The sequence below is a fragment of the Nicotiana tabacum genome, chromosome 22, assembly GCF_000715075.1.
Source record: "Nicotiana tabacum cultivar K326 chromosome 22, ASM71507v2, whole genome shotgun sequence".
Classification (NCBI taxonomy): Eukaryota; Viridiplantae; Streptophyta; class Magnoliopsida; order Solanales; family Solanaceae; genus Nicotiana; species Nicotiana tabacum.
Window position 1 is genome coordinate 56,646,147 of NC_134101.1, and position 22,740 is coordinate 56,668,886.

Here is a 22,740-nt window from a genome sequence, read left to right on the forward strand (position 1 = left end):
GGCACTACCCCGTAGTACCGTTTCTCGAAGAATCATTAAGTGTGGATCATCATACTGGCGAGCCTTGATCTGCTCAAATAGTGAAGACTGAGCTACGACATACAAAAACTCGACTGGGCTCTGAAATGTCCAACCTCACAAGTCAGTTAGACAAGGATTGAATATCAAAAGCTAATGGCCTCTCCTCTACTGAAATGAAAGCCAAACTACCCATACTCTCTGCCTTTCTACTCAAGGCATCTGCAACTACATTTGCTTTGCACGGATGATACAGGATAGTAATATCATAATCTTTTAGTAACTCAAGCCATCTGCGCTGTCTCAAATTAAGGTCCCTCTACTTGAACAAATGTTGCAAGATGCGATGGTCAGCGTAAACCTCACAAGGCACCCCATAAAGATAATGCCTCAAAATCTTAAGAGCGTGAACAATCGCAGTCAACTCCAAATCATATACCAGATAATTCTTCTCGTGGGGCTTCAGATGACATGAAGCATATGCAATAACTCGCCCTTCCTGCATCAATACACAACCCAAGCCAACGCGTGAAGCGTCACAATACACTGTATACATACCCGAACCCGCAGGCAATACTAACACTGGTGTTGTGGTCAATGCTGTCTTGAGCTTCTGAAAGCTCACCTCACAATCATCGGACCATCAGAACGGAGCACCCTTCTGGGTTAATTTGGTCAAAGTTGCTACAATAGATGAAAAACCCTCCACGAACCGACGATAATAACCTGCTAAACCCAGAAAACTCCTGATCTCAGTCGCCGAAGTGGGACGATGCCAATTCTGAACTGCCTCAATCTTTTTGGGATCAACTTTAATGCCCTCGCCAGATACAATATGCCCCCCAAAATGCTATAGACTCTAGCCAAAACTCACATTTAGAGAACTTAGCATATAGCTTTTGTTCCCACAGCGTCTGAAGCACCACTCTCATATGCTGTTCGTGCTCCTCCTTACTGCGCGAGTAGATCAAGATATCATCAATGAAGACAATGACAAACGAATCAATATATGGCCTGAATACCCTATTCATCAAATCCATAAACGTTGTCGGGGCGTTAGTTAAACAGAAGGACATTACCAGAAACTCATAATGACCATATCTAGTCCGGAAAGCAGTCTTCGGAACATCCGACTCCCGAATCTTCAACTGATGGTACCCCGACCTCAAGTCGATCTTAGAGAACACCGTAGCACCCTACAACTGGTCAAATAGATCATCAATACATGGCAACGGGTACTTATTCTTAATAGTGACTTTGTTCAATTATCGATAATCGATACACATCCTCATAATACCATCCTTATTCTTCACAAATAATACTGGTGCACCCCAAGGCGATACACTCAAGCTGTTCTTTTAATTCTTTCGGAGCCATGCGATACGGTGGAATAGATATAGGCTGGGTATCTAGAGCCAAGTCAATACAGAAATACATATCACGATCTGGTGGCATACCTGGAATATCTGAAGGAAATACGTCGGAGAACTCCTGAACTACAGGCACTGAATCAATAGTCGGAGTCTCTGCAGTAGTATCCCGAACATAGTCTAGATAAGCTAAACAACCCTTCTCAACCATGTGTCGAGCCTTCATAAAAGAAATAACCCGATTAGATGCACTAACAGACGAACCCTTCCACTCCAGCCTAGGTAATGCTCAAATAGCCAAGGTAACAATCTTGGCATGGCAATCTAGGATGGCATAATATGGAGATAACCAGTCCATGCCCAGGATGATTTCAAAGTCGGTCATCTCAAGCAGTAGAAAATCTGCTCTAGTTTCATAACCACATAATGTAATAATACAAGACCGGTAGATCCGATTCACAATAACAGAATCGCCCACAGGAGTGGACATATAAACAAGAGTACTCAAGGACTCACGAGAAACACCCAGGAAATGAGCAAATAGAGATGACACATAGGAATATGTAGACTCTAGATCAAATAATACGGAGGCATCTTTGCCGCAAACAGAAATAATACCTGTAATCACTGCATCTATGGCCTCTGCATCTGGTCTGGCCAGAAAAGCATAGAAACGAGCTGGAGCGCCAACTGGATGGCCTCAGCCTGGCTGACCTCTATCTCTAGGATGACCCCTACCCACCTGTCCTCCACCTCTTGGTGGTCGGACGACTGGTGGAGTAACTGGTGTGGTAATCATAGGCTGATGACCCTACTGTACTGGTCTACCCCGAAGCCTGGGGAAAAATCTCCGCATGTGACTGGGATCCTCGTACTCATAACAACTCTTCGGTGCGATAGGCTGCTGACTAAGAGTATGACCCTGGGAATCGGAATACCCACTGGAAGGACCCTGAATAGCTGGTGGGCGATAAGAACTCTCTAGCATAAAACTGAAATAAGGTCGCACTGGAGGACCCCGAGGAAGTGGTGGTGCTGAATATGGGGGTCTGCTGGACTGCCCTCTCACGAACTGACCTCTTCCCCCAGACGGAGTACCTCTGAACTCTCCAGAATATCTAAACCGCTTATCTCTCATAACCTGTTCTCGGCTATGCTGACGCAAACCCTCAATCCTCCGGGCTATCTCCACGACTAGCTCATAAGAAGTACCCATCTCAACCTCTCGAGCCATAGTGGCATGAATGCCAGTATGTAAACCCGCAACAAGCCTTCACACTCTCTCCGCCTCAGTAGGGAGTATCATAAGTGCATGGCGAGATAACTCAGAGAACCTCGCCTCATAATCAGTCACTGACATCTGACCCTGCTGGAGCTGCTCAAACTGAAACTGCAACTCTTACCTCTGGGAGGGTGGAATATACCTGTCCAGGAAGATACAGGTGAACCTGTCCCAAGTCATGGGAGGAGAATCTGTTGGTCTGCCAAGAATATAAGACTTCCACCATCTACGGGCTCTGCCCTTTAGTTGAAAGGTAACAAAGTCTACCCCATGAGACTCCAATATCCTCATGTTGTGCAGTCTGTCCCTGCACCGATCATTGAAGTCCTGGGGATCCTCATGTCGCTCACCACCAAAGACAGGAGGATGTAGTCTAGTCCATCTGTCCAATAGCTTCTGCGGCTCGACGGTCGCAGCTGGTCTAGGCTCAGGTATAGCTGCTGTCACTGGCTGGGCTCCACCCACGGGTAGTGCACCCTGGGTCTGATATACAGCAGGTGCCTACCCATGAGCTTGTGCGATCGGAGTCTGTGCTCCCCCGCCCGCCTGAGATGTGGCTGGGTCTGCCAGAAATAAACCGGCCTAAGTCATAGTGTCCATGAACCACAGCATACGGCCCATGACCTCCTGGAATCCCGGTGCAGACGTGAAATCCACCGGAGCTGGCTCAGCCACAGGAACCTCACCCTGTTCCTCAACAATGGGATTCTCTGCTGGACCCACTGGCGGTATAACTGGAATAGTCCTGGGACGTCCTCGTCCCCTACCACGGGCTGGAGCCCTCCCTCGGCCTCTGCCTCGGCCTCTAACAACTGGGGGAGTAGCTCTTCCCTGGTCTCGAGCCTCGTTAGAGCGCGTTCTCACCATCTGTGAGAGAATAAGAGAAAAATATTTAGTGCTACATCAATTGCACGATGTAATATGAAGAAAGGTGGTTTCCTAACACCCTATAGCCTCTCGAAGATAAGTACAGACGTCTCCGTACCGATCCGCAAGACTCTATTAGATCTGCTCATAACTTGTGAGACCTACGTGAACCTAGTGCTCTAATGCCATGTTGTCACGACCCAATTTTACGTATAGGTCGTGATGGCGCCCAACACTCCAGCTAGGCAAGCCAACTAGTGATTTAAACATATATTGAGCTCTTTAAAAATTAACCGAGTAATTAAACTCTTATAACTTGCAAGAATTAAGATAATATAAAAAGATATGGTAAATTAAAAAAAATACATGAACAAAATTAAATCCAAAAATTCTACTAGTGTGTGACAAAACCCGGTGTCACAAGTGTATGAGCATCTAGTAGATTATACAAAAATTCTAAATACTGTCTGAAATGAAATAGACAGAATACAATTTCAAGAAGAGGCACTAGTTGCTGCAGAACGGCTCAGAAAGGCAACTCACCACTAAACCTCTGGATAACGTGGGTGCGCGCTGATAGGTCCAACTATAGCACCTGTCTCACGTCCTACACAAAAAGTGCAGCAAGCGTAGCATGAGTACGTAAACAACGTGTACCCAGTAAGTATCAAGCCTAATCTCGAAGAGGTAGTGACGAGAGGTCGACTTTGAGACTCACTAAGGGTCAATAATAGTAAACAAAATAAAAATAAAAATATTTAAATCTACATGATTTGTAGAATTAACAATAATTTTCTTTAACCAACAGAAATAATTAAATTCCTTCAAATACGACAGTTTCCAATTTATTTAACTACACAAGCTGCAATTAAAATATCAAGGTATCGTGTAATTATTATTATTAGGCACGATTTCTGCCGAGGTCGTACGACTCGATCCAGAGTGTCGCGTACACTGCCAATGAACGTGCGGCGCGATCCATAGATGCATCTATGCTGCCGAGGCATTCGGCCCACTCCACAAGAAAGGAGGACATTTTCTTATGTACCTCCGGAATGAGGATATATATATATTATAAGATTAATACAAGACGATGTATAATTTTTTTAACAATTAATTAATTTATACAAAAGTTCAAGTATGTGAGATTTCAATCTTTTACTATCTTCCCTAGCAATTCACAATATAGTTCAAATATATTAATTAAATAAAGAAAATAATTAACACACGTAATTCATGATTTGAGTCCTAAACTACCCGAACTTTAGCATAAATAGTAGCTACGCACGGACTCTCGTCACCTCGTGCGTACGTAGCCCCCACAATTAGCAACAATTATTAATTTAAATCACCTATGTGGTAAATTTCCCCTTACAAGGTTAGACAAGAGACTTACCTCAACTTACTCCAATTTAATCCACTAGTAGGCCTTTTCCTCGATTATTCAACTTTGTATGGCTCGAATCTAGCCAAAATAATTCGATACAATCACTAAAAATTATAGGAATCAATTTCATACGAAAATACTACATTTTTCAATAAAAATTCGAAATTAATTCAAAAATTGTCAGTGGAGCCCACGTCTCGGAATCCGGCGAAAGTTATGAAATATGAACGCCCATTCAACCACGAGTCTACCCATACCAAAATTACTAAATTCCAATAACAATTCGGCCCTCAAATCCTCAAATCTATCCAAGAGGGTTTTCAAACTTTTCCAACTTAAATTCACCAATTAAATGATAAAAACAGTGATGGATTCGGGTAATTTAACCAATATTGAGTTACGAATACTTACCTCGTTATTTTCTGTGAAAATCTCCCAAATATTGCCTCAATCCGAGCTCCAAATGGGTAAAAAATGGAAAATGGGACGAAGTCCCATTTTTAGAACTTAAACACTCTGTCCAGTGATTTCTTCTACGCGATCGCGGACTTGTCCATGCGATCGCGATGTACAATTCTCCCACTGCCCAAATTAACCCTACGCGATCGCATCCCTCTTCACGCGATCACATAGAGCAAAAGCGTGGCCCAGCTTCCTCTCAAGTTTCCCCTACGCGATCACAAACAATGCCACGCGATCGCGATGCATAGACTGGCCCAATCGACGCGATCACGGTTGACCTCACGCGATCGCGAAGAACAAAATCAACATTACCTCAACTAAGCCTACGCGATCGCAAACTATCTCACGCGATCGCGTAGAACAAAGTCACCTCTGCCCAAATTACACTACACGATCGCAGACGAACATACACGATCGCATATAAGGAAATGAGAAGAAAAATAGCAGCAGTTATGAGCAATCTCCCAAAGGCCAAAAATGATCCGTTAGCCGTCCGAAACTCACCCGAGCCCCTCGGGACCTCAACTAAATATACCAACAAGTCCTAAAATATCATACGAACTTAGTCGAAATCTCAAATCACATCAAACAATGCTAAAATCACGAATCATACTACAATTCAAGCTTAATGAAACTTAAAATTTCCAACTTCTACATTCGGTACCGAAACCTATCAAATCAAGTCCGATTTACCTCAAATTTTGCACACAAGTCATAAATGACATAACAGAGCTATAAAAATTTTTGAAACTGGATTCCGACCCAGATATCAAAAAGTCAACTCCCCGGTCAAACTTCCAAACTTAAATTCTTGTTTTAGCCATTTCAAGTATAATTTAACTACAGATTTTCAAATAAAATTCGAACACGCTCCTAAGTCCAAAATCACCATACGGAGCTATTGGAATCGTCAAATTCTGATTCCGGGGTCATTTTATCAAAATATTGTCCGAAGTCAAACTTAGCATTTTAAGGCCAACTTAAGGAACCAAGTTTTTCGATTTCAACCCGAACACTTCCAAATCCCGAACCAATCATCCCCGCAAGTCATAAATTAATAAAAGCACATACAAAGAGTTTTATTTAGGGGAACGAGGTTCTAAAAGTCAAAATGACCGGTTGGGTCATTACACATAGTCTCAAAAAAGACTATAAAAAGGTGTTGCGCATTTCTTATTTCAAAATTATTAAGCGTCATTACTTAATTGGGAAGATATAGACAATACCCAAACCTTGAAACTTCTTTAGTACCTCTTTTAGATTTTCTCGACTCTAATAACTTCTTTGATAAAAAATGACTTGAATGTAAAGTTTCAAAAAGTTAAATGCTCTTTTTTTTTGTTATATTTAACTTTACCAACAGGCAACAATGGTGAAAGGTCTAAAATCATATGATGAAGCATCCACCATCTTAGTGAATGTTTAACAAACTACAATCTAATCTTTATAGATATTCTTATCCGCATATACGACAAAATGTACATAAATAAATACGAATAAATAACATATTTTACTCCAGCAATGTCAAGTTCATTGGTTAACTCTCAGGCGCTCAAATACTTTTTCTCTCATAAAGTGTAAAGATACTATTTGAACCTCTGCATGAAAACTATCAAGCACCTATCCAATAAGTTAAGGACTATAAAATTTATAATAGAATACACAAAAATTGATAAACTAAACATGTAAATCTTTATCCGATATTAATCATAACAATAACATGTTCATACTAAGCCTTCAAATAATCAACTACAGTTAAAGAGGGAAACAAAAATTAATCAAACAAAACTACAAAGCAAACTGAAAACCAATCCTACAAAAGAATAACGAAAAGAAAAGTTCTAGCCATAGAAATACCTGAATGATATCTTAATGAAGACAGTTGAAAAAGATAAACTTACAACAAATATAGTTCTTATTTTATTTTGCATGTTTATATTAGGAATAGGAGAGTCAGACTTAAACGCATAGGACGGCGTAATTTCATACATTTATTGTTCATACTTGTATTATTTTTAACTAACAAATTTATTCCTAATCTAATTTAGTCTAAATTGATTAAAACATTAAGAAACAAAATAGAAAAGGAAATATATGGAAACTTGTGAAGAAGCAGTATTTCTCACTACATTTCGTGTTTAATAAAGCCTTCTATAAGAAATACAAATATGTTACATTATGTAGTCTAAATAAGGAAGGATTTTAAAATACAAAATTTAGTTGATTTTGAAGTCCTAAATATTAGAAAAATAATTAAATATTTAATCTTAAATATTAGCTAAATAATTAAAATAACTATTTTGTCCAGTGTTAAAGTAATTTTTAAAGGGTAAAAAAAAGACGAACGACATTTCGTTAAGGGTATTCGTGCTTTTAATATAATATAGATTGAGTTTTATTTTCTTATTATTATTCTAATTTTTCTTCTTTTCATCCTTTATTCTGTTTTTTATTCCTTTAATTTTCATACATGGTATATGAAGTATCAAATGCTGGAAATCACGTTTAGCTTATGAGCAACTTTTGTTTATAAGTTTATCCAGACATTTTCTAAACTTATAAGATCAATTTTCATATTTTTGCTAGGTATTTGATGAAATAGTCAAAGTATGCATATATAAATTAAAAAAATAATACATAAATACTCTTCTAACTTGTCGTCTCTTTTAATTATACACTTTAACTTTGCGATGGTTGTATTACTCTTTAGGCATGTCCAAATTGGATTATTATCATTTAAAAGACCAAATTCAAATTTAAGTGCACAATAATCAGGCGTTAGTCCTTTTTACGTCATTTTTATTTAAAACGTTATTTAATTTTTTTACGCTCTTTAGTTAAGTGTATATATATACTTTGTCATATAGGCCAATAAAGATATAATGATTTTACTTTAGAATAGTTTCGAGGTTATAAGATCCTCGATTTTAAATGTCTAGGTAAAAAATGGGGACAAGACAAGATAATTATATATTATTCCAATAAAAAAACAAAAATAAAAATGCAATAGCGAGAGGGAGGGAGACACCACAAATAGGTCAATGTGTAATAAGAATATATGATATTTGTTTTAAGAAATATCAAATTATGGTGGATGTCTACTCTTCCTCCATGATTTTCATCTCAAATGCTTAATGACATATTCAATGACATATTTTATTCACTTTTCATGCCCATATAAAGGCCTTGTAATAGATAGGAACATACACACAATTGAAGAAGAAATAATAATCTCTCATATCTTTCTCTCTATATCTCTTAGCTTGTTTTTCCTTATTTTATATTGTTACTTTGAGCTATATTTCATAACACGTTATCAGAACGAAGTTCTAGCTAACTGAGTTGTTATGATGCTGTCAGTGCCGGTATCGTCATTTAATGTTAATAATATGGTAAGAATGATGGCGATATAAGGTGATATAACGACCCGGCCGGTCATTTTGAGAGTAATAGCCCCGATCCCCTGTTTACTATTTTTCCCGTACCTTTTTCTGCTTATGTGACTTGCCGGGAGGTCTTGTTTTTGATTTCTGAGTGTCTTGGGACACTTAGTCTCTAAAACGTAAGTTTAAGTCTTAGGATTTTGACCGTAGTCGGAACTATTGGAACTGTATGAAGACGACTCTAAAATGGAGTTCCGTCGGTTCCTTTAGTTCAGTTGGGTGATTTTGGACTTAGGGGCGTGTCCGGATTGTATTTTGGAGGTCTGTAGCTCATTTAGGCTTGAAATGGCGAAAGTCAATTTTTTGGAGATTTCGACCGGTAGTGAAATTTTTGATATCAGGGTCGGATTCTAATTCCTGAAGTTGGAGTAGGTCTGTAATGTCGAATATGACTTGTGCGCAAAATTTGAGGTCAATCAGACGTGGTTTGATAGGTTTAGGCATCGGTTGTGGAAGTTCGAAACTTTGAAGTTCATCAAGTTTGAATTGGAGGGTGATTCGTATTTTTAGCGTTGTTTGATGTGATTTGAGGGCTCGACTAAGTTCGTATGGTATTTTAGGATTTGTTGGTATATCGGATGGTTAACGGATTAAATTTGATTTTGGAAGAATAGTTGAAGCTGCTGCATCTGGTGTAATCGCACACGCGCAACATAGACTGCATGTGCGAGCCCGCAGAAGCGAGCCAATGGATGGAGGTGCGGTTTGGAAGGAAGAGGCCAGAGGTCGCAGGTGCGGAGGTATAACCGCATCTGCACATCCGCAGATGCGGGAGATGGAGCGTAGAAGCGGAAGGGTCCGGGGCGTGAGGGATCGCAGAAGCGGAAGAATTCCGCAGGAGCGGGCGCGCAGGGGCGGCCCATTACTCGCAGATGCGGACCCAGTCCCTTTAAGTCATTTTCGCACCTGCGATGGAAGTTCCGCAGGTGCGACTATGGGCCGCAGGTGTGAGATTTCTGGACAGAACACTTAAATGTAAGGGTTCACGATTTTTGCTCATTTTTAACATTTTGAGCTCGGGTTTGGCGATTTCTTGAGAGCATTTTTGAGGGATTTCTTGAGGTAAGTCCCTTGTGCTTATTTTTGACCAATAATCTTGCTTCCTCATTTATTTTTTCACCTAGTTAGTGTGTATTTAAGATAGAATTTGGGAGTTGAGACTAGGGATTTAGAGAGTTTGATTTGAGGATTTGAAGGGCCATTTGGTGTCGGATTTTAGTAAATTTGATATGGTTAGACTCGTGAGTGAATGAATGTTCATATTTTGTGACTTTTACCCGATTTCGAGATGTGGGCCCGGGTTGACATTTTAGGGCGAATTTCAGAATTTTTGTCAAAGTATTGATTTCATTAATTAGATGAGCCTATTATAGTTGTATTTATGATATGCAATTGTGTTTGGCTAGATTTGGTCCATTCAGAGTCGGATAATCGAGGAAAGAGCATTCTTACGGATTGATTGAGCTTGGTTCGAGGTAAGTGGCTTGCCTAACCTTGTGGGGGGAGGGGGGAATTCCCTTAGGATTTGGTGTTGTTATGATATGTGAGCGCCGTGTACGCGAGGTGACGAGTGCGTACATGGGCTATTTGTGGAAAAACCTGAGTTTTACCGAGTAATAGCATGTTTTCATCTTATCTGAGTATACTAGCATGTGTAGTTATCCTGTTAGCCTAGAATAGCTTGTCTAGGTGTCCTAATTGCCTATTTGAACTCTTTGCAGCATGTTTAGTAAGTCATGTTTCTTTCTTGACTTGTACTTAGCTTAAATTGTAGGTTTTCTTGATGTAACTGTTATATTCATTTGTTTGAGTTGCGTATTTATTTTGGGACTAAGGGACGGTAAATCGGGAGATCCCCTGTACTGCATATTTACTTTGGGACTACGAGGCATTTACTCGGGAGATCTCCCTGTACTGCATATTTACTTTGAGACTATGAGGTGGTTCCTCGGGAGTTCCCCTTGCATATTTACTTTTGAGACTACGAGGCGGTTCCTCGGGAGTTCTCCCTGCACATTTACTTTTGAGACTACCGGGCGGTTCCTCGGGAGTTCTCCCTGCATATTTACTTTTGAGACTACGAGGCGGTTCCTCGGGATTTCTTCCTGTATATTTACTTTGAGACTACGAGGCGATACCTCGGGAGTTCTCCCTATATATTTACTTTTGGGACTACGAGACGGTATCTCGGGAGAGCCCATGTTGTTATATCATTTTGGGTGTCGTTATTGCTTTGTGAATACTTGTTGTTGTCTTCTCCGTTTTACTTCATTTTTTGTTATAACATCTATCTTATTATTATATCCTAGCAGGGCCCGGACCTGACCTCGTCACTACTCTACCGAGGTTAAACTTGACACTTACTGGGTACCGTTGTGGTGTACTCATGCTACTCTTCTGCACATATTTTGTGTGCAGATCCAGGTACTTCTTATCAGTCCCGCTATTAGCTGAGAGTGCTTGCTACTGTATGGAGATTTCAAGGTACATCTGCCGCATCCGCAGACCTCGGAGTCCCTCTCTATTCTCTCATATGTCATTTACCTTCCGTACTCCTTTTGTTAGACTCTAGTGTATAGAGATACTAGTTTTCTTCTGTAGCTTGTGACTTATAATGTTTCGGATTTTGGGAAGACTGTGTATTTATAGAGTATTAGTTATCATACATGCTGAGCGGCATTGTTACTAGTTATTCAGTTATTCACTGCTGTTAGTTGCCAAGTTTGATTTTCGTTTGTTATTTTTCGTAATTTGTTAGGCTTACCTAGTCGTAGACATTAGGTGCCATCACGACGTTATACAGAGGGAGTTTGGGTTGTCACAGGTGTACAATTCCAGCATATATTCGGCCATCACAGTTAGCCTTTTCTAATTAGTTTTCAAGTTTCTTTACACTTTTCTATTTATGTTTACATACATGAACAAGCTTGCTTTACGGAAAAGTTTTTCTTGAAAGTTCATCAAATCATGTAAGGATTTTTTTGTGTAAAGAACTATAAATATTTTTCCTATAACAAGTATTATGTTCCTATGTGTTAATATTAAAAAACACGAAGTGAATACTTTTGAGAGAGCACATATTTTTTTCTTTCTATTTTATCACATAACTCTTCCATCTTAAAGTGGGATAATTATCACAAATGACACGTAGATTTTAATTGATTATGTATTTTTCTATATTTGCTTGATACATTTATTTGATTGAGTTCAGTTAATGAAAGTTCACATATGCAAATTAAATTCAATCGCCACCAATAGTGGAAACCCATCCCATAAGTCTAAAATAAGACATGATGTTATCGTGGAGGTATGAATGAATGTGGACGTGGTAATGAACGAAATTATAATCGTCATCATTATGGTAATGAGAATAATAATGACTCTCAAAATAATCCTTCACTTTGTGAAAGTGATATTTGCCATTGATATGGCATGAGATTTTATAAAGCACGCATGGATTATTATGTTCCATTCCTGAAGTGAATGTGAAAACAATGTGATAATCATTATGAATATATATTCATTCTTGGAAGAATATGAACGTGCTAGTGGTAGTAAATATACCACACTCACCTCTAGAAGGGGGTTTGAGATGAAATAAGAAAATAATGTCATTATTATGGCATGAATGGTCATTGGTCACGTACCTATTGTACGCTAAAATATTTTGGCAATGTGATTATTAAAGGATAATAATAATATAAGAAACATATCTTGCATCTAATTTTGACCATGACCATAATAGTATAACTTTCTCTTTAAAAGAGATATTCACCATATAGATGTTGATGAATATATGGTAGTACAAAATTAATTGAAGGCTCTGGAAGAGCTACTATAACTCTACCTAAGGGAATAATACTTATCATAGAGAATGCAATATTCTCCTCCAAGTCCAAGAGGAACTTGTTGAGTTTTAAAGATATCCGTCGAAATGAATTTCATATTGAGATAATAGATAAGAATAATATCGAATATCTCATCGTTACCAAGAATGTATCTGGCCAGAAAAGAGTTATTGAGAAGTTTCCATCTTTATCTTGTGGCTTGTATTGGACAAGAATTAGTGCAATTGAGGCACATTCTATCATAAACCAAAAGGCTGCTGATTCCAATACTTTTGTACTTTGACATGATCGATTGGGACATCCTGGATCAATTATGATGAGACGAATTATAGAAAACTCAAATGGGCATCCTTTAAAGAATTTAAATATTCTTTTAGATAATGAATTTTCTTGCACTTTTTGTTATCAAGGCAAGTTAATTATTAGACCATTACCAACAAAGGTTGGGATTGAGTCCCCTGCGTTTTTTGAACGTATACAAGGAGATATTTGTGGACCTATTCACCCACCTAGTGAGTCGTTTAGATATTTTATGGTCTTAATAGATGCATCTTCTAGATAATCTCATGTGTGCCTATTGTCATCTCGCAACCTGGCGTTTGCAAAATTAATGGCACAAATAATTCGATTATGGGCACAATTTCTCGATAATCCAATTAAATCTATTCGACTTGATAATGCTGCTGATTTTTCATTCCAAGTATTTAATAATTATTGCTTATCAATTAGGATAAAAGTGGAACATCATGTAGCTCATGTTCACACTCAAAATGACCTTGCAGAGTCTTTGATTAAATGTCTGCAATTGATAGCAAGGCCATTACTCATGAAAACGAAATTACCCACTTTTGTTTGGGGTCATGCCATTTTGCATGCAGCAATGCTAATTCATCTCAGACCGACAAATTATCATAAATATTCCCCGTTGTAATTAGTTTTGGGTTATGAACCTAATATATCCATCTAAATGTTTTTGGATGCGCTGTATATGTACCTGTAGTACCGCCATATCACACCAAGATGGGTCCCCAAAGAAGGTTAGGAATATATGTTGGGTTTGAATCACCCTCTATTATTCGCTACCTTAAAACATTAACGGGAGATTTGTTCACTGCTCGATTTGCAGACTGTCGATTTGATGAGGCATTTTCCCCAAAATTAGGGGGAGAAATTGGTGAAATCAAACGGGAAAATTCATGAAAAAATCCATCATTGTCTCATCTTGATCCATGTCCCTCTATTTGTGAAAAAAGAGGTGCAAAAGATTATTCATTTATAGAAAATAACAAATCAAATGCCAGATGCATTTACGGATCTGAAAAGGATAACGAAATCACATATCCCTGCAGAGAATGTTTCAATCCGTATTGATATCCATGTTGGACAATCTTCTAGTGTCATAGCTAATGAGTCAAAAGCACGCCTAAAGCGTGGCAGACCATTGGGTTCTAAGGATAGAAATCCTAGAAAAAGAAAAATAAATGATCTAGATGACACTACGAAAGAGTCTCATAAAGAAACCCATGATTTAACCAATCATGAGATTCATGAGGATATCGATGAGCCTCAGACTCAAGAAAATAAGGAACTATCAATAAATCCAATCGATATTGAGACAAATTTGAATCGATTGAATATAGTGGTAGATTATGTCTTTGCATACAATATTGTATCTAGCATTATGCAAGATAGTGAGGATCTTGAATCTCAATCTGTTGGAGAATGTCGACAAAGATGTGATTGGCCAAAATGGCAAGAAGCAATCCAATGTGAGTTGGATTCACTTGCAAAACGTAAAGTTTTTGGGTCTGTAGTCCAAACACCTAATGGTGTTAAACCTGTTGGCTATAAATGGGTCTTTGTACGAAAAAGGAATGAGAAAAATGAGGTACAAAGATATAAGGCACGTCTTGTTGCACAAGGATTTTCACAAAGGCCTGGTGTCGATTATGAAGAGACGTATTCTCCTGTTATGGATGCTATAACGTTCCGTTATCTCATTAGTCTTACTGTCCATGAAAAGTTTTACATGCATTTAATGGATGTGGTTACAACCTACCTTTACGGCTCACTTGATAATAAGATATATACATAAAAATTTCCGAGGGATTTAAAATGTCTGACGTACATAATTCAAAGTCCCGAGAAATATTTTCAATCAAATTGCAAAGATCTTTGTATGGTCTAAAGCAATAAGGAAGAATGTGGTATAACCGCCTTAATGAGTATTTACTAAAGAAAGGTTATATAAATGATGCCATTTGTCTCTGTGTTTTCATAAAGAAAACAACATCGAAGTTTGTTGTACTTGTTGTATATATTGACGACATAAACCTTATTGGAACTCCTACAGAACTCCAAAAGGCAATTGATTATTTAAAGAAGGAATTTGAGATGAAAGATCTCGGAAAGACAAAATTATGTTTTGGTTTGCAAATTGAACATTTGGCAAACATGACTTTTGTTCATCAATCTGCCTACATAGAAAAGGTATTGAAACGGTTTTATATGGAAGGAGCACATCTATTAAGTACTCCGATGATTGTTCGATCACTTGATGTGAATCAGGACCCGTTCCGATCTCAAGAAAAGAATGGAGAACTTCTTGGTCCTGAAGTACCATATCTTAGTGCAATTGGTGCACTAATGTATCTTGCTAACACTACAAGGCCTGACATAACCTTTTCAGTTAATGTCTTAGCAAGATATAGCTCTGCTCCTACAAGGAGACATTGAAATGGAATTAAACACATATTGTAGTATCTAAAAGGGACTACCGATATGGGCTTATTTTATGGCAATGATTGCAACCCCAATCTTGTTGGTTATGCCGATACTGGGTATTTATCTGACTCACACAAGGCTCAATCTCAAACAGGCTATGTGCTTACATGTGGAGGTACTGCAATATCTTGGCGATCAACTAAGCAATCAATCGTGGCTACTTCATCTAATCATGCTGAGATAATTGCTATTGATGAAGCAAGTCGAGAATGTGTATGGTTGAGGTCTGTAATACACTTTATTCGAGACAAATGTGGTTTGAAGTGTGACAAACTACTCACAATTTTGTATAAAGACAATGCAACATTCATAGCTCAATTGAATGGAGAACTTGTAAAAGGAGATAGGACGAAGCACATTTCACCAAAGTTATTTTTTACACATGATCTTCAAAAGAATAGTGATATCAATGTGCAACAGATCCGTTCAAGTGATAATATGGCTGCTTTGTTCACCAAATCTCTATCGACTCCAACCTTCAAGAAATTAGTGTACAAGATTGGGATGCGAAGGCTCAAGGATGTGAATTGATGCTTTCAGGAGTTAATACGCGGTGTACTCTTTTTTTCTTACAATGTTTTATCCCATTGGGTTTTCCTTAAAAGGTTTTTAATGAGGCAACCAAAAAGTGTATTTCTAAATATGTGTACTCTTTTTCCTTCACTAGGATTTTTTTTCTAATAAGGTTTTAACGAGGTACATTATCTATGGACATCCAAGGGGAGGTGTTATAAGAAATATCAAATTATGGTGGATGTCTACTCTTCCTCAATGATCTTCATCTCAAATACTTAATGACATATTCAATGACATATTTTCTATGTTTAATGACATATTCAATGACATATTTTCTTCACTTTTCATGCCTATATAAAGGCCTTGTAATAGATAGGAAAATACACACAATTGAAGAAGAAATAATAATCTCTCATCTCTTTCTCTCTATATCTCTTAGCTTATTTTTCCTTGTTCTATATTGTTACTTTGAGCTATATTTCATAACAACATCGACGTTATCTAATTATATCCAGTTGGTGATGCAAGAGAGTCACCTAAAACAGAAAAGAAAAGGGGAAAGGAAAGCATAAAAAGGGACAATTGGCTAGTAAGACTTCGTGCATTTTCATATATTCACATTTGTTGAATCTTACCTTTTCTTTTTTCTTCTTACATGTGCTTTTGCTCTCATTTTTCACGGCCCCATTTATATAGTCTATTTTGTAAAATAAATTTTCTTATATTTCGTGTTTAGAAAAATTCAATAAATGCATGATATATTGACTAATTGACACAACATTATTTTTATTTAATTATAATTTTTGGATGTATATTCTTACTCGATTTATAACTTGATTATGATACATAGATATAAGGTGAAATATATAAATGGCCCCTTTAAGTTGTCCACAACGATCAAACAACATCCTCAACTGACCCATTTACTATTTAGACACTTTAAGTGACTATTAAGTGTATCAAGTAAACACCCGAGTGCAGCAGACCACATGCGTGAGTTACACTTGCCAATGGCGTGTCAAATGAGCCAATTAAAAAATGACACATGTAATTTATAATAAAAAATTGACACATATAATTAACCAAAAAAAGAAAGAAAATACATCTAAAGAAGAAAAAGAAACCCCTCCCTCTTCTTCCCCCTCCCTTTCATCTTCTTCATTGCGCCCATTCTCGTCCCCCATCCCCTGCCTTTCGCAAATCCACACAATAAATTAAAACTCATACAAATATGAAATAACATAGATTAGCCAAATAGAGAATCTACTAAGGGATCATTAATGGACCTCATCGGAGAAGCTCCTCTTATGCGATCTCTATCGCCGAAAAATTTATTCTCCAAGCAAAGCTAAAAAAAATGATTCTATTGGAATCTTGATCTTCTATCTCCATTATTTTCTTGATTATGAATTTGGGTTTATATTAATTTTTTTTATCCTTAAAATTGTCTGCTGACGAAGATGAAAGAGGGTGGAAAAATTTTGTTCTTATGGTAGAGATGAGGGTGACAAGCTGTTGCTGCATTTTTGCTACTTCTTTTAGTTGGGGTTGGGACTGATTTTGGGTTGACAGAACTAGGTGGAGCTTTGAAGAGTGTGGGCAGTAGAGTTTTGTGGTGAAAGGTGGCAGTTTCTGGTGATTTACGGTGGCTTAGTTCGAGCTTTGATGGCTAGTTTTTCTCGCCTCCATGGTAGTTTCATGGTGGGGTTGAGGTGGTTTAGTTAAGAAGAAAGGAAGAAGAGAGGCTAAGTTGCGGCTGCTTCAACTAGCTACTATAGTGCTCTAAGATTTCTTATTTTTTTTTCCAAAGAATATTAAAATTAGGCTGAAAAAATGACTTCGCCCGCTCAAATTTTTGTTAGCAAACACGCATATGCCTCATCAGCAACATGTGATTACTGGATACACTTAATAGTCACTTGAAGTGTCTAAATAATAATTGGGTTAATTGAGGAGGTCGTTTGATCGTTATGGACAACTTAAAGTGGTTGTTTATGTATTTCGCTTAGATATAAGTTAGATTCAAAAATACATTCTCATTTGTTTTTTTAAGATTAAGACGTCTGAATTTGAATACACATCTGAATATCAAAATGTGCATTAAGATTAAGACATTTAAATTTGAATACACAACTGAATATTAAGATGTGTATCAAGTCTAAATACTAAATGATTAAGACTGTCTGTTTTTTTACTATCTGAATGTATTAAATTTATCTTTATTTGAAAATTAATAAACACAAAATTCAAATAAAATAAAAAATACAAAAATATTCATATATATATATATATATATATATATATATATATATATATATATATAGTAGTTAGTGGTGGTGATGTCTAATTAATCTAATATTCTATCAATAATATATATACGATCTTTGTCAGTTTCTTACTTAAACTATTCGATTGTTCCCAAAAATCCCCTGAACTATATCCCCTTTCATAATAAACCCCCCTTCCCCAGTCTCATTCTTACTAGTGCATATGATACACGCTCTAAATAAATTTTAAAACCTGCCATGTGGATAATTTATTACCTTAATATTTTAACGGGCTTTCTTAGCATATATTAATTTAATTACGTGGTAAAGATTCAAAAGGGGATTTTAAGTTACTAGTCGGTCATTTCTTCTCAGTAAAAATGGTCTCTTTGCTCTCATCCAAAAACTTCTCTCATCGGAGATGAGAGACCACCTTCGATTTCTCTTCTTAAAAAATTAGGGTTTAAGAAGTACAACCTTCGATTGTTGCTACCATCGATTTCTCTTTTTATTATTGCTGCTATTTCGAATTGGGAGTAAATATAGGGTTTTGCTGGTGAATAAGTGTAAAAAATTAGAATTTAGGGTATTGAAGATTCATTTAGTTCTAAAGATTGTTTGAAGATTCTAAAAATTATTAAAGAAGATAGCTTCAATACAGGTCCTATTCTTTATTCCCTATTATTTTTGTTGCGAAATTATGATAGGTAGGTGCTGCGATTTAGTTCGTAGTAGAAAAATTTGGGTCTTTTTTTTGAGGTGTTACATCTTTCTGCTTGTTGATGGTGGTTTGTCGAATATATAGTTGCATGCATGCTGCTTGTTGTTAGTTTTAGATTTCGGCTCTTTTTATGTTAGATTAATAAGTTGTTCTATTTTTTTTGCCTTATCCTTTGTTGTTTTTATTTTTATTTTAGGGTAATGGCAGACAAATATCTGAATTTGAGATTTTATATTGGTGGTATGCTTGTGAGTGAGGTAGGGCTAGTTTATGTTGGGGGAAAATATTGAATATGCCTCTAATGTGGATACGAACAAACTATCTATTTCAGAAATTGTTGATTATACCAAGGATTTTGGGTTTACCAATGTAGGAAAAATGTATATTGTATCTTCTAAGGGTGGCAGTTTGGTAGAATTGAAAAAAGATAGGGATTTGTTGGTACATGCTGATTTGTTAAGTAATAAGGATACAATAGACATTTACGTGTGCCATGAGGGAGATAATGTGGTCCAAAATAGCCATGTGACTAGTGGGGCCATTGAAGAGTCTTCCAGCAGGGTTGTTGAAGGTTTCAATGCACCTTTAGGTTCCCAAACTGAAAATATTAATTTTAGTGGTCAAATAGAACCCCATGAACTGTCAGATGTTGTAGAGAAACTTCTTAGTTACTCCTTAGTAGATGAGGATGATTCTGACATAGAAGATGAAGATTTAGAGGAAGATGATATAGAATCATAGGTAATGTTGCAGATAGTGATAAATCTAGCAGTTCTGATGATGAAGAGCATGAGGCTGATTATGGTAGTGATGTGCATGAAGAGTTGAACATAGTTAAAACAGATTTGAAGGCTTATAAGAAGAAAAAATGAACACCAAGAAAGAAAGTTGTTGCTGAGTGTTTTCTTGGACCAGTTGGGATAGATCCAGGTTTTGAAAACATAGATAAAGGGAAGAAAAATATTTCTGGTAAGTTAGTTGGTGATGAGCCCTTTTATGACAGTTCAGATGCTGATAGTTTTGAGAGTGACAGTAACAGTGGGAGTGGTAGTGAATCAGGAAACAGAAGTGGTAACATGAAAGCAAGAAAGGAGAACAAGAGGGTAATGTATGATCTAAAATGAAAAAAGGTGGTTTGGCAACTTAACATGGTCTTTGAAAATGTATACTCCCTACATTTCAAATTAGATGAGGTACTTTCCTTTTTAGTCCATTCCAAAATAAATGACACATTTCTAAATTTGGAAATAACTCAACTTTAAACTCTTTATTTTACCCATTTTACCCTTAATGAGAAGCTTTTATAACCATACAAATGTCATGTCCCCACAAAACTTTTACCCCTTAAGCTTTTTAGACCATAAGTTTCAAAAATCTTCTTTTTTTTTCTTAAACTCCATGCCGAGTCAAACTACCTCATCTAAATTGAAACAGAGGGAGTATAAGTTTAGGGAAGCTGTCACCAGGTATGCAATAGAAAGCGGTTGTGAGCTAGTGAAGATTACAAATGATAAAAACAAAGTTAGGGTAAAATGCACAACTAGTGGATGCCCTTGGTTATTGTTTACAAGCAGAGAGCCCAAATCTGTTGATTTCATTATTAGAACTTATAATCCTAGGCATAACTGCAACAAGACCAACACAAATTCAATGTGCAATACCAAGTATCTTGCAAAGTACTATAGAAGTAGGATAATTTCACAGCCGTGCATAAAAGGTTGGGAGATGCAAGATTTGGCAAGGGAGGATTTGGGTTTATATGTTGGGAAAAAAATTTGTTTGAAGGCTAGGAAATAAGTATTGAACGAAGTGATGGGTGATCATGTGAAGGAGTTTGGCAGGATTTATGATTATAGAGATGTGCTCCTTCAATCAAATCCAGGGAGCACATGTGTGGTAAAAGTGACAGATTCTAAGATGGAAAAAAATTATTTCACTCCTTCTATATTTGCTTTGCAACAATGAAAAGAGGATTTATTGAAGGGTGCAAAAAATGTATTGGGTTAGATGGTTGTTTCTTGAAGGGAATATCTAAGGGACAACTACTTGTTGCTATTGCAAAGGATGGGAACAACCAAATATTTTCAATAGCATGGGCTGTAGTTGGGACTGAAAGTAAAGACATATGGTGTTGGTTTATAAGGATATTGAAGTCTGATTTGGAGATCAATAATGAAGGAGCAGAATTGACAATCATTAGTGATATGCAAAAGGTAATATCATATTTAAACTAACAGTCTCTTTGTTTTTAAACTAACAATGTCTTTTTTTTAGACTAACAATTCTTATTTTGCAGGGTTTGTATTCAGCAGTTCTAGAATATTTTCCTGAATGTGAGCATAGACTGTGTGCAAGACATATTCTAGCTAACTAGCAACAGAAATGGAAGGGTATTCAGAGAAGAAATGAATTTTGGAGCTGTGCAAGATCAACTTATGAAGCTGAACTTAAAGAAAACTTGGATAAGCTACGTAAGCTAGGTTAAATTAACAGAAGCTAACAAACCAATCACAAACTATCAGCTGATAGAAACTAACAACTAACAGAAATTGAGCAACTCATTGAGCAACTAACAGATATTGAGAAACTAACAGAAATTGAGCAACTCAACTATGAAATGGAGAGAAAGTACCTCTGAAGTGCTTTGAGGTTTATTTGGACATCTTCTTCTATTATGAGATGTGGACTTACAAATTGAGCAACTCATTGATATTCCTCTCTTTGTAAGCTTTCCACTGCTTTTTATCTCCCCAACCTCCTTTTTTTTGTGGGCCTTCCAGACATTGTTCTAACAGGAGGTGGTTCAACCTTTGCATTTGTTGACTCAACCCACATCTCCATGCATGGTACTGGCTGTATGAAATGAGAATAAGCTTTTAGGTAAGTCTCCTTCTTGTACCACTCAGAAATGAAGTCAAGTGGATTAAGTCTTTTATGATGAATTGTTGTTATTCCATGTGCACAAGGTATCCCTTTTAGTTTCCAAGTTCTGCAACTACACACTCCCTCAGTCAACTTGACAATGTGTTTAATCCCAGTAGCCCCCTTAACTTCATACCCAAAATCACTATTCCAGTGTATTGTGCACTTCATTGACTTTTTCACATTTGTAACCAATACCATCATTACCATTGGGGATATGCCTTCATTCCAACTATCTGCAAATGCCCGTACTCTGGTGAACCTATTCCTTACCTTTATTCTAATTTCTTCAAGCATGGTGATGATTGTCTTGTGCCTAGGACCCAAAACCCAAGCATTGAAGCTTTCAACCATATTATTATCCACACTGTCACACTTGGAAGAAGTTCAGAATATTGCTTTGCTCCATTTCTCAGGATTATAGTTTACCAAGTCTTCACAGATATTATCTTGTGTTAGTTTACTTCTGTTAATGTAAGTGTTTGCATTTAGTAAGTGTTAGTTTCTGTTAGCAAACAAGTTTAACTGATTCTGTTAGCTTGATTTCATTTAAAAGCACTTCTGATCTTTGAGTAGCTATTTCAGTTAAATGCATTCACTTGTTACTTCTTCTAGTTTTTGTATTTAAAAGCACTGCTAGTCATTTGCATTCACTTGTTACTTCTGCTAGTTTTTGCATTTAAATGCACTGCTAGTCATTTGCATTTAAAAGCACTGCTAGTTACTTCCAAAAAATGGCTCAACTTTTCCAGTGTAGAGGCTCAACTTTCCCTTGTTACTTATGCTAGTTTTTGTTAGTTGTAGCAGCTATTAGTTTCTGTTAGTTGAAAGGGTGTTAGTTTGTATATGTCTA

At 37.0% G+C, this 22,740-nt stretch overlaps 1 protein-coding gene across 1 annotated transcript; it reads right to left on the minus strand.

Annotated features, from left to right (window-relative positions):
* Positions 1-21,707: 21,707 nt before the first annotated feature.
* On the minus strand, positions 21,708-22,241 carry LOC142175867 (uncharacterized). Its single transcript, XM_075242871.1, has one exon. It carries the CDS (start codon positions 22,239-22,241, stop codon positions 21,708-21,710), a length of 534 nt encoding a protein of 177 aa, XP_075098972.1.
* Between the last annotated feature and the right edge of the window lie 499 nt (positions 22,242-22,740).